Consider the following 14,080-nt stretch of genomic DNA (forward strand, 5'->3'; position numbering starts at 1 on the left):
GCTGACAAATCGCTAGCACAACTACAAACGGACATACCACACCACACACAGAATCGACAAAACTTTCAATGTGTGCATCTTTTCATAAGGTGGCATGGTTGTGGTTTCCCGGGTGGAGTCCAATTAAGCCGCAGGCTCCACTCCTGGTGGTGCCCTTTTGGACATTCCTTTAAGGTTCAGCTTTGCAATCATACTGCCCCCAGAGAGAAAACACTTTGCCTTCATGGACGCTGTTTGGAGGTTCGTGGGAGTAACGCCGCCCGATCGTCAGTTGGCATAATTTATTGGTGGGAAGTCCGACGGTATATGATCGTGTTCGATTTCAGAATTTTTTGGGGGGGTTTGTATTTTACATTTTTATTCCAGCCTTTCTTGACTTCATAAGGGCATGACAAGCCTATATCTGTGTCTCCTCCACCTCCTCCTTTTACTCCTCCACCTCTTTTCTAAATGTAGCTGCCCTTTTCCATATGTTAATTTTTGTCTTCTGAGCATTTTTTCGGCTTTGGGACACCTTTTAAGGTGTTTTGTAATTGTTTTCTATGTGTTTGTGTGTGTTTTTGTTTGCCTGCCATTGTTTTCAATGTGGTTCGACGAACAGTCGACGAACTTGCCTCCTGTGCGACAAACCAAAACACTAGCGGGGTGGCTCAACACTACTCCTGATATATAGACGTACATTGTTAATGTTTAAACTATGCTATATATACCTGCGATCTGATGATACTGTACACTTTGTCTACTTTTTATATTCTTGTCTAATCCATACTGAGCCTGGGAGTGTCTCTGTGTGACTGATGGAATATATATGGAGATTGACAATTATCCTTTGACTGAATAGAGCTGTACGCTTCTGATACAGTGCCATATATCTGATGTTATTTTGTGTCTATTTTGTGCTAAATTTTGAAGTTTGGTAGAATTGGCCGCGGACGTGGGCGTGGGGGGGCCAGCTGGTGCTGATGGTGGTGGTGTATCTGCTGGTAGTGGCAAAAGCACAATAGCAGCTAAGGCAGGAGGTGTTGAGCCTGCGTCATGGTCTGGCTCCGGGACGACTGGAAGGCTACCTTTTCTGGGAGTAGGTTAACCGCTTTTAAAGGCAGAGCATGAGGAACTGGTTTTGGCTTACATTGCCGAAACAGACTCCAGCAAATATGCCCTCCTCTTCTGAAGTTTCAAAAAATGCAAGCGCTGAGTCGTCAAGTGCTGGCTCCTGGTCAGGAAGAACCCCTTTCCTTGTGTCCTGCACCCCCACCCAAAGTGAATGATGCAGCAGGCCACACTTCACATTAGTCCATGTAGCTCTTTCTATTATACCATGCATGGGTTATCAAGTCAAATCGTGAATTCCCCAGTCCAAGATGAATCTGACATGGAGTGTGGGTGGCCAGGCAGGGCAGTGGGGTTAATCGGTACCGGGCCGGTGTCTCAGAGGGATGTGTCACGGTGGTGGTGACCCGTTCCGTGGCCCTGGGCGTCCATGCAAAGGGGTGAATTACGTTTATAGGTGAATGATACGTGATGTCACCTGTGATTTCTGATTAGATTGACCAGCGCTGCAGTGTCGCTTCTCTGGGACAGATGTTGTGGTGCAGCTAAGATGTAGAAGCCCTGCACAGGTAGGGCCGTAGTCACATGGCAGATGAAAGAGGTGGTAGATGGTGTGCAGTGCAGGATGTAGCAGAGCCGTGTGCCAGGCGCAGGAGAAAGATGGCAGACACAGTAGTGCAGTTCCTTTACCTGTACTTGGTAAGTGCCATCCAGGATGCAGAGTACAGATGAAGAAGGAGTTGGTCTACCTGGAAGCCAATTTGGAATTCTCTCTCTGCAGATAGGTAGTGTGGCCTCCATTCTAGCGCCTATCTGAGGTACTCGCAGTGCTGAGTTCAATGAAGTTCCCCCTGTTGACTCTCTTTTGGAACTTTCTCGTATGGCAGGCAGCCATAGCCTTTTCCTTCTGGCTCCCACACGTCGATGCTGGGGCCTCCGAGCCTTAGTTGTGTACAGAACATTTACAACTGCTACTTCCTCCGGTTTTAGCTGCATCAACGTCAGTGTCCCTACAAACTCGGAGACCGGAATCCGGACAATGCACTCCAGCTAGGAGTGAGCCTTTACTCTGCTCATCCTCCAGCTCCCCTTCTCACGTCCACACACTTCCACTTCCCTTCACAGACTGCCCTAACTTACCTCCTCCCGACCACAGAGAGCAGCTCCTCAGCAGTCAGGTTCAGAGGTCTCCCTGCTGGCCTGGAGTGGGAAATGTGTTGTGTATTGGTTTAACTGCTAGAGAGATCCTTCGTTGCTCCCAAGCATGACATCACACTCCCTAGGAGGAAGGTAATGCCACTGTGGCGACCGTACTCCTGGGGGCGCCACAAGTGCACTGAGGCCCAGCCACTGCTAGATGATTCTGCTGGTACATTGACCCCGACCACTACATTCCCCTCGCACTCTACACAGCCAGAATCTGACCCTGATGAAACTCAGGTTACCCTTCCCATATACTGTACCACCTTACACGGTGACAAAGAGGAAGGTGCAGATGAAAGTGCAGGTTCGGCCCACCCGCCGTCAGACACACCGCCGTACTATGAGGGGCCCTGTGCCAGTGCCGTCGCCAACAAGTGGGCCCCCCCTGCTTGCTCAGGATCACAGCACTTACAAAGTTAAAATACTTACCTCTCCCTGCTCCACCGCCATGACGTCTTCCGCATTTCCTGACAGTGATGTTCTGATCAGAGAGCGCAATGACATCACGTCTGTACGCCCAGACTACTACAGGGATTCCCTAGCGAGGATACTTATTTGAGGAGACTTATTTAATTGTTTTCAATGTTGTGACAGCAATTTTTGGGGAGCACTATACACTGGAGAATGATATATGGCGCCCACCATACACTGGAGCATTCCAAAGGTGGACATCAGACACTGGAGCAGCATTTACATGGCCCATTATACACTAGAGCATTAGAAATGGGGCCCATTATATATGGAGCATTATATGGGCCCATAAGACAGTGCAGCTTCATCCATGGGGACCAACATATACTGTAGCATTATGTGGAGCTCATCATATACTGTTTCAAACATTATATGGGACCAATGATTCTGTATGGAGAAATATATGGGTCTCATTACTCTGTATAGCGCACTATGCGGTGGCCATAATACTGTATGGAGTAATATACTGTCCGTTTTTGGAGCTATTGGAGAATTTAAAATGGATATCAGTCATGAGATGTAAAAAGTGAAGTATTTTTCATTGTACTATGCCGCTATTTCTCTGCCATATCGGAGCATCATGAGTTAAAGGGGCACTCTTTGGCCCAGGGCACATGAAAACCTGGAGCCAGCCCTACCCCCCCACAAATTTAGCCAAATAACCCCCATTTTTCAGTGCGTAACTAGTATTATGAAGTAAATTAAGGTTGAAATGCTTCAGTAATAAGAATTGATGTTTTTGGCATTCAAAAGGGCACTGTAGGTGTGTTTCCTGTCCTACAATCCCTGCAGACTTTGCTTCCCCATTGACTTGCATTGGGTTTCGTGTTTCAGTCGGCCTTCGACTTTTCACAAAAATAGCCTGATTTCGTTCAATCCGACTTTTGCGAAAGTCGGGTTTCATGAAACCCGACTCAACCCGAAAAAAGGCAAAGTCGCTCATCTCTATTTAGAAGTAATGGCACATAGTAAAATATATTGCTGCAGAGAAATAAAATATAGAATACAGTACAGGAAGAAAGCATATATTTATATTACAAAGAAATAAAGCTAAATTTTATGAGTAGTATACGCGCAATGGTGCAATACACACAGTGATATCACTGATGCTGACAGTGTAGCTTTTATAAAGCACTTTTTATGTCTTTTAGCCCCTTCCCGACAACCTCCGTACATGTACATCACAAGTTGGGAGTGGACGTACGCAGCAGACTTACAGCTATACTCGGTGGATAATGGCTGTATCTCACAGCCAGAATCTGCCTCTAACAGCCACGCTTGTTATCACAGGGCCCCAATCAAACTCCGCCTATGGCTCAGCGTCAAAGTACATTGTAATTCTTTACAATATACAGCAATACGTAAGGTTCAAGTTTAGTATATTATTATATATGGATCATGGTTTATTAAACTCTTTGGTTGTCATAGATTTAAACACAGAATATTTAGATTTTTTTTTTGCTAAAGTTTATCTTTGTATGTGTGTAATGTTGGCGGACTGTATGTGAATAAGAAATTATATTCTGCTATATAACCTTGTTATTGGCTTCAGTAGCTATTTTTGAATTGCAGATTGCTGCCAAAAATGTTGCAAGATTAATCTAAACGTATACTCTTTCCTATCATGCTTTAGGGAAGCCAATAATTGTAGCTTTAGGTTCACAATCCTACAATAAATTTCCATCTGTAGTCCCTTTGCTTAAGGCAAATTAGAAGGTAGCTAAATATATCTTGCAGATTAAAGCTTCAAAATTCTCACATTTACTGTTTCAGTTTATAGTTCCTCCAAATATATTTTGTTTCTTCATTACATGATATCTGATTAAACTTATACTGTCATGAAATAAGTAAAATTTGAAGAGCAAGAGCAGAGGGGGATGATACACCCTGTTAGATGTTTGGAATTGATACAATCAAACATTTATTATCTGTCAAACATAGTTTAAACAAAAAATAGCTTGCCCTCCAACAATTATAGTATGCTGTACTATTTGGGACTCAAGATCATGACACTGACACAACTCCTACATATCCAAGAAATAAAGGTATATAGCTCAACAAATCTCCTTCAAACTTTGCTTTTGTCAGAGAATGCTCCCTTTGCAGCAATCACAGCATTGCAGACCTTTGGCATTCTAGCAGTTAATTTGCTGAGGTAATTTGGAGAAATTTCACCCCATGCTTCCAGAGGCCCCTTCTACAAGTTGGTTTGGCTTGATGGGCATTTTTTGCATACCATAGGGTCAAGCTACTCCCACAACAGCTCAATGGGGTTGAAATCTGGTGACTGCACTGGCCACTCCATTACAGAAAGAATACCAGCTGCCTGCTTCTTCCCTAAATAGTTCTTGCATAATTTGGAGGCTTTGGGTCATTGTCCTGTTGTAGAATGAAATTGGCTCCAATCAAGCGCTGTCCACAGGGTATGGCATGGAGTTGCAAAATGGAGTGATAGCCTTCCTTATTCAAAATTCCTTTTACCTTGTACAAATTTCCCACTTTACCAGCACCAAAGCAACCCTAGACCATCACATTACCTCCACCATGCTTGACAGATGGCATCAGGCACTCTTTCAGCATCTTTTCAGTTGTTCTGCGTCTCACAAATGTTCTTCTGTGTGATCCAAACACCTAAACCTTGGATTCGTCTGTCCATAACACTTTCTTCCAATCTTCTTCTGTTCAATGTATGTGTTCTTTTGCCCATATTAATATTTTCCTTTTATTATCCAGTCCCAGAAATGGCTTTTTCTTTGCCACTCTGCCTGAAGGCCAGCAACCCGGAGTCACCTCTTTACTGTAGATGATGACACTGGCGTTTTGCGTGTACTATTTAATGAAGCTGCCAGTTGAGGACCTGTGAGGTGTCGATTTCTCAAACAGCAGACTCTAATGTACTTGTCTTGTTGCTCAGTTGTGCAGCAGGGCCTCCCACTTCTCTTTCTACTCTGGTTAGAGCCTGTTTGTGCTCTCCTCTGAAGGGAGTAGTACACACCGTTGTAGGAAATCTTCTGTTTCATGGCAGTTTCTGGCATGGAATAGCCTTCATTTCTAAGAACAAGAATAGGCTGTCGAGTTTCACATGAAAGTTATTTTTTTCTGGCCATTTGGAAAGCATAATGGAACCAACAAATGTAATGCTCCAGATTCTCAGCTAGCTCAAAGGAAGGTCAGGTTTACAGCTTCTCTAATCAGCCAAACTGTTTTCAGCTGTGCTAACATACTTGCACAAGGGTTTTCAAGGGTATTCTAAACATCCATTAGACTTCTTACACAGTTAGCAAACACAAAGTACGATAAGAACTCTGGAGTGGTGGTTGTTGGAAATGGGTCTCTATACACCTATGAACATATTGCATTACAAACCAGACGTTTGCAGCTAGAAGAGTCATTTACCACATTAACAATGAATAGAGTATATTTCTGAATCATTTAATGTTAGCTTCATTGGAAAAAACTGTGATTTTCTTTCAAAAATTAGAAAATTTCTATGTGACCCTAAACTTTTAAACGGTAGTGTATCTAGCTATCTACAGGTGCTTCTCACACAATTAGAATATCATCAAAAAGTTCATTTATTTCAGTTCTTCAATACAAAAAGTGGAACTCATATTTTATATAGAGTCATTGCAAACAGAGTGATCTATTTACAGCCAATGAAAACCCAAAAGTCATTATCTCAGTAAATTAGAATAATTAACAAAAAACACCTGCAAAAGCTTCCTGAGCTTTTAAAAAGGTCCCTTAGTCTCTTTCAGTAGGCTCCACAATCATGAGGAAGACTGCCAACTTGACAGATGTCTAAAAGGCAGTCATTGACACACTCCACAAGGAGAGCAAGCCACAAAAGGACATTGAAAAAAAAACTGACTATTCACAGAGTGCTGTATCAAAGCATATTAATGGAAAGTTGAGTGGAAGAAAAAAGTGTGGTAGAAAAAGGTGCACAAGCAACCAGAATAACTGCAGCTTTGAAAGCAGTGTTAAGAAAAGGCCATTCAAATATTTGGGGGATAATCACAAAGCGTGGACTGCTGCTGGAGTCATTGCTTCAAGAGCTGTCACACACAGACATATCCAGGACATAGGCTACAAGTGTCACATTGCTTGTGTCAAGCCACTCATGACCAATAGACAATGCCACAAGCGTCTTACCTGGGCCAAGCAGAAAAAGAACTGGACTGTTGCTCAGTGGTCCAAGGTGTTGTTTTCAGATGAAAATAAATTTTGCATTTCATTTGAAAATCAAGGTCTCAAAGTCTGGAGAAAGAGTGGAGAGGCACACAGTCCAAGCTGCTTGAGGAGTATTGTGAATTTTCCATTATCAGTGATGGTTTGGGGAGCCATGTCATCTTCTGGTGTAGGTCCACTGTGTTTTGTCAAGACCAAAGCCAGTACAGCCATCTACCAGGAAATTTTAAAGCACTTTATGCTTCCCTCTGTCGACAAGCTTTTTGGAGATGGAAATTTCATCCTCCAGCAGGACTTGACACCTGCCCACATTGCCAAAAGTCCCAATACCTGATTTGAAAACAACAGTACCACTGGTCTGATTGGCCAGCAAACTCGTCTGACCTTAACTCCTTGGTGAGCAAATTCCTTCAAATATCTCCACCCCGAGGAGGTCTCTTAATCTTTTCTATTCCCATAACCTGCACATTTAAAGTGAGATTTGGGGGGTCAATATAACAGAAAATAAACAAAAGTGACAGCAATCTAAAAACTGCACCCCTCAATGTGCGCAAAACAACATTCAAGAAGTTTATTAACCCTTCAGGTGCTTCACGAGAAGTAAAGCAATGTGGAAGGAAAAAATGAACATTTTACTTTTTGTTACAAAAAAATTAATTTGGAACCAAACTTTATTTTCACAAGGGTATCAGGAGAAAATGGACCACAAAATTTGTTGTGCAATTTCTCCTGAGTACACCGATACTCCATATGTGTGGGAAAGCCACTGTTTGAGCTCATGCATGGCAGGGTATTGTGAACTCCCTTGCTTGGATTTCTGAGCTGAAGCTCCCTCTGCTCCGTCTGGTGGTTACTGAGAGTAGTGGAGCTGGCCAGGTTGATGAAAGTTCCCCACCTGACGACGATAATTGGGAACCTGGGATTACTGGCTGGGAGCATATAATTGAGCTGGCTGCTCTTCGTGATTGCTGGTGATTTCCTCTCTGTGCATTTGGAGTTCTTTTTGTCCCTTGCCTGATCTGCATGGATCAGTTAAGTGATTCTTTTGCTAATCCTTTGCAGCTAATCTGGTGGTGCCTTTTTTTGCTTTCTGCTTTGTTGCTAGGGTTCAACGTGCTCCTGACCCTGCTTCATATGTTATAGCCTGTTCACCCCTGTTATGTTAGCATCTTTTTGCTTTGCTGCCAGTTTATACCAGAGTGCTAATCTGCGGGAGTGAGGTCATGTGGTCTCAGGTTTTTTGTATATCAGAAGTGTTAGACTTTTTTAGGGTTTTGTGCGTGATTGCAGACAGTATCTTTACAGTCCTGTCCTGTCTAGACAGCTTGGGAAGGACGGTCCAGCTCAAAAGGGTAAAATCCAAAACAATTTAATTTAGATATCCTTAAAATAGGTATACAGAATACAAAAATGCATGAACCCGACAGGAAAACCGGAGGGAAGGTTGAGGAGACACTGTACGCATTTTGAACGAAAAGTTCTTAAACTCTGTTCATACTGAGTTTAAGATCTTTTCGTTCGAAACGCGTACAGTGTCTCCTCAACCTTCCCTCCGTTTTTCCGGTCTGGTTCATGCATTTTTGTATTCTGCATACCTATTTTATGCATATCTAAATAAAATGTTTTGGATTTTACCCTTTTGAGCTGGACTGTCCTTTCCGTATTTTGTCTGCTGCCTGACAGAGCTGTGGCCCATGCTTGAAAGCAACATGGAAGTATAAAGGGTGAGCTGAGCACTTTTTTTTCTTGCACTAGACAGCTTGGGCCCCACCATTTGCTCAGTCTGTTCTCTGGCTGTGTTTGTGTCTCATTTTGTCTCACCGACAATATATGTTTGGGGCTGTCTATTCCTTTGGGGATCTGCTCCGGGGCAGTTTAGATTTCACCTTTCTGCCTTTAGGCTTAGTTAGTTCTCTGGCTGTGACGAAGCGTCTAGGGCATCATAGGAATGCTCCACGGCTACTGCTAGTTGTGTTGATAGGATCAGGAGTCTGCAATCCACTTAGTTACCAACCTCTCTGGTCTTCTGGTGGCTTAGCCTGTTCCTGCCATCCTCCTTGGTGACCCATTCATAACAGCAGGGCTCAGAATGGAACCCCAAATTGGCTGGAATCAGTGGTGGGAACCATGGTGTATTTGGAGACCCCCTGGTGAACCTAAATAGTGGAATCCCCACAATTCTATCTCCAACCCTAAAACAGCCCTATTCCCAATCCTATCCCCAACACACCCCTAACCCTAATCCCAGCCCTAACCATAACCCTAACCCCAACACCACTCTAACCCCAACAACGCAACCCTAATCCTAGCCCCAATCCTAACCCTAGCTCAACCCTAATCCTAGTTATAACTTCAACTATAACCCCTACCCTAACCCTAGCCCCAACCATAAGCCTAGCTATAACCTATTTACTATTTTTTTATTTTGATCACTGTGTTACGGTCTATCATAGTGATTAAAATGAACCAATAGGAGAAATCTATTGTTGCCGAGTGGCGGCCGGCAGATCTCGGCAGGTGCACTGCACTTGTGCCCTCCATCTTTTTCTTGGAAGAAGATGCTGAGGGCCGGGGGGACACAGCTGGAGGGACCAGGGGAAATTGCAGGTATCGTCTCTGGGACCACATTTGTGTTTCCTCTGATGTGCTAGATTACATCAGAGGAGAGAGAAATAAATGGAAAATCTGAACTATTTTTGCAGGCGCCATTATTCTGTGAATAACGATGATCGCAACACTAGAGTTGGGAAAAACCAAAAGGAATCATGTTCTCTGTGGTATCAGCTACCCCCAGTAGCCGAGACCCTGGAGAAATTCTGATGCTGGGGGGTGATATACACTTATTTCCCAGCACCTTTAAAAAGCGGCGCTGAGGAATAAGAACCCTTAATTACCGCTGTTAAAAGGCGTATCGGCAGTCATTAAGAGATTAACTAGTTCCCCCTCGTGTAGTTTTAGGCTGATCTCTCACCTTCCTCATGATCAAGGATACCCTGCGAAGTGAGATTTTGCATGGTGCCCCAGATCATTTTGTATTTCTTCCATTTTCTTATTATTGCACAACAGTTGTCTCCCCACCCAGAGCCTTATGTATGGTTTTGTAGCCCATTCCAGCTTTGTGCAGGTCTATGATCTTGTCCCTGACATCCTTATAAAGCTTTTTGGTCTTGCCCATGTTGTAGAGGTTAGAGTCTGACTGATTAATTGAGTCTGTGGACAGGAGAATTTTATAAAGGTGACTATGTAAGACAGCTGTTGATTATGAGAGCCTAACTGGTCTGTAGGAGCCAGAACTCTTAATGGCTGATAGGGGATAAAATACTTATTTCTCACTGCAAAATGCAAATAAATTTATATAATGTGATCTTCTGGATATTATTTTTGATATTCTATCTCTCAATGTTAAAATTAGCCTACCCTTAAAATGATAGACTGCTCATGTCTTTGTCAGTGGGCAAACTTACAAAATCAGCAAGGGATCAAATTCTTATTTCCCCCACTGTAGCATATGATCACACCTTTGTGTGAGTGATAATATAACTTACAAGAGTTGGCGTCATTGCCAGCACTATAAATATCTTGCGCATCTTTCCCTCAAAGCATTGATCCTTTGAAGCCGGAGTATGTATAGCGCTGGGGATGATGCTGGCGCTTATAATCCATGTTATCATGCTCACAGCGCCATGATAACATGCTAAGTGGGCCGACTAGTCTGGGGACATTAACGTCCCATCAACTAGTCAAAGGCCTCATTTACATATCACAAACGAACTTTACAAACACTGCTCATGGTTCTTGGGGCACTGGAGACCTGACAGATTCCTTTTAAAAGAGATATCCTTGAAATTAAAAAAAAAATACAATCTTCAGAATAACTCAGATCATTATTTTTGCCATATAGGAGAAAAAAAAAAATTTACTCCCCAGTGTAATTTCCATAAATTTTTTCCTTCTCTTTCACTCTTCTGTAGCTTTTAGCTGCATATTTTTTATGGTTGGCAGCAGCTTGTGCCATGTGACCAGGAAACAGCTGAATCTTGCAGGGGTGCGTTGCTTCTACAAACTCCTAATGTCCCATTTCTCTTTCCAGATTTGCAGAAAAAAATAGACTCTTACAGACAGCCTCAGTAATCCCACTAATTAATAGTTAATGTCTCTCTATCTTAATCATATCTGGCTCATATCTATCATCAACCTCATATCTATCTATCTAAATAAAAAAAAAAGGGCAGCACTACGAAAATTATACAATTGGTGCAAAACCTATTCCGCAGTGTCCTAACAGCCGAGTTAGTAAAATAAAAAAATAGGCAGCACGCCAAATTAAATGTGAAAAAAGTGGATACTTTACTGATCCTCAGGTGGCGACATTTCAACGGTGACCCGTCTTTATCAAGCGATAAAGACGGATCACCATTGAAACGTCGCCACCTGAGGATCAGTAAAGTATCCACTTTTTTCACATTTAATTTGGAGTGCTGTCTATTTTTTTATTTTATCTATCTATCTACTGTATCTATTTACACACATGGCCAAAATTGTTGGTACCCCTCGTTTAATGACACAAAAACCCACAATGGTCACAGAAATAACTTGAATCTGACAAAAGTAATAATAAATCAAAAATATCTGAAAATGAACAAATGAAAGTCAGACATTGCTTTTCAACCATGCTTCCACAATATTTTTAAAAAATTAAACTCACGAAATAGGCCTGGACAGAAATGATGGTACCCCTGAAAATAATGTGACAAAAGGGACATGTTAAATCAAGGTGTGTCCACTAATTAGCATCACAGGTGTCTACAATCTTGGAATCAGTGAGTGGGCCTGCAGAGAGGGCTACAGATACTCACTGTGCTGTTTGGTGACATATTGCACTCAACATGGACCAGAGGAAGCGAAGGAAAGAGTTGTCTCAGTAGGGAAGGTTTGTTGGCAGAGTAAGAATTACTCATAGGTTAGTGCCTGGAGAACTAAAGATGTGAATATATAGGTAGAAATTTATGAAAACAATTCAGTGCAGTGCATTTGTCATCTGACTGGTCTTGGTTAGGCTTTTTTCCTTATGGTATGTGTTTTCGATTTTTTATGTTCATGAAAACAAATCAAAAAGGAAAAGAAAGATGGACATCTGACTTGCTAATCCATAGTATTATTCAAATGGTGCAAGAGTGCTACACAATATGCAATATATGTTTATCTAAACTTTTTCCATACTAAGATCCTACAGCTGTCTGTTATCGTAACAACACAGTGTAATTTTTGCCCAAAAATATACAATAAGTGACATTATAAGACGTGTTAAATATAACTGTTTACATTGTTATTAAGTGATATCAGCTCCCTGAATATATGAAAAAAAATATGAAAAGATGCCATTATTAGTGACCATCTGTGATATACAATATCAGAATATACATTCACAAAGCATTACATTTATTTACTTCTTTCTGTACAAAATGAAATAGGGGAATATTTTTTAAAAGATTTACTGACATGAATATAGACAAGTATATTTGAAAAGTTTTCAAATTGAAAATCTAATCTCTGAAGAGCTTGGCACATATTGAACACTTATTTGGATTGAAGATTTAGGTAACTCGGTAAGAAATCAAGTTACTTTAAGTAAAGATTTTAATTCATGCTGAAATATATCCAGTTCTGAATAAATTCAGCTTAACATAAAGTCAATCTTTTTCTAAGAACTAAGATGAACATGCTGTAGAATTTTACCATTTTGCTGAAATGAAAGGCTTTTACAGACAATTGACCCATGTCCGATGATTATGCCTTTAAAGTGAAGAGTATTTAAAAAAAGAAACTTGAATAATTATTTTTTTCTCTGCCTTTATAATACAAGCTGCAAACCAATGTCAATACTTTACAAATGCCATACAATCCAATACCATATCAAACAATCAATACTTAGATTCGTATGATATATTCTAAAGGACTTGCATCATTTATTCATTTGTTACATTTTCATCTCTATAGATATATTGCAAAAATATGATATTGAACTAATTTGTACATTCTATATTAGGATGTGCCTGGAAGACTTGAGATTTCATTTATAAGTGGGCTGTCTCATCACATACATCTTGTTTTCCCTACCACAAATAAGACTAGATAAAATCTTTAGAAAACATAATGTCACGGGTGTGTCAGATGCTACAAACAGTCGCTCTGCATCTGGCTACAGGTCTCTACATTTGACATTGCAGACGCCTTCTTAATCTTTCTGACTTTTGGACCCAGTGGCAACTTCCATTTAATTGGCACACCTAGACCTGGGTGTTTATAGATTCTCAGTCTGCTTTAGGGAGTTGCCGGTGATATTCACATTTTCCCCTTGTGAAGGCTTGGAGCTATAGCAGTTGACTTACTTCCTCTCTTGTGCTGTTGGAGGATGTTTGGAGTTACCGCTCTGAGTCTGCTCAAGATAAGTTGCTTCCCCCCTGTTTGCCTCCCTTCTTTTCTTTAGAGTACTGTGGGCACTGACCAGTGCTCTTCCCCCTTCCCTATTCAGGGCCTAGCTCTTGGGATATACAGGGCTTAGGTTCCTGCTCGGCGATTGGTGTGGAACCAATATAGGGATAGTAGGGGAGGCATGGTGCTATTAGATCTGCCTAGGGGTCTCCACTACCACTTTACCTTGTGTTTGGGATTCCTTTCCCTCTTCCCCTCGTGTTGCACTTAGTTTTCCCACAATGTGCGTGGCACATAATTGTAAATAAGCTAATAACTTTTCTATTTTGCTCCTTTTTGAACTACTCACATGAAAATCGTTTTCTTTCTTTACCAAGAATATGAGAAATTGGCAAAGGCATTTTATTTTGATATTAGGATCAAGAAAGGATTTTTCTTTTCTGTGACCATAATGCTACTTTCCAAGCGTTTGGATTTGTATCCAGTATTTAAAATCAGTAAAACTTCAAAACATGTTTCCTAAATGTACTATTTTTTGTCATTTTGTAAATGTTTAATAAGAGTTTGAGGTTAACAGTTTTCCTATATTATATTTTCTTCAGATTCGAAGATGGAACTGTTTCATTCTTGGATATTATTGCACTTAAGCACGGATTTGATACTTTGCAGAAGCTAACTGGTAGGTACAAAAATTAACTATATTACCTTAAAAGCAGTGAAACCATTCAAATAT

At 41.3% G+C, this 14,080-nt stretch overlaps 1 protein-coding gene across 1 annotated transcript in view; it reads left to right on the top strand.

The window, feature by feature from the left end:
- Positions 1-14,080, top strand: part of MOCOS (molybdenum cofactor sulfurase) — a 420,261-nt gene that overhangs the window by 170,596 nt on the left and 235,585 nt on the right. Inside the window, exon 5 of the mRNA XM_073587739.1 lies at positions 13,950-14,026. Coding sequence (XP_073443840.1) covers positions 13,950-14,026 — 77 coding nt within the window. The remainder of the gene's footprint in view (positions 1-13,949; positions 14,027-14,080) is intronic.

Source organism: Dendrobates tinctorius, unplaced genomic scaffold (genome assembly GCF_039654945.1).
Source record: "Dendrobates tinctorius isolate UK_male_01 unplaced genomic scaffold, ASM3965494v1 ptg000102l, whole genome shotgun sequence".
NCBI lineage: Eukaryota > Metazoa > Chordata > Amphibia > Anura > Dendrobatidae > Dendrobates > Dendrobates tinctorius.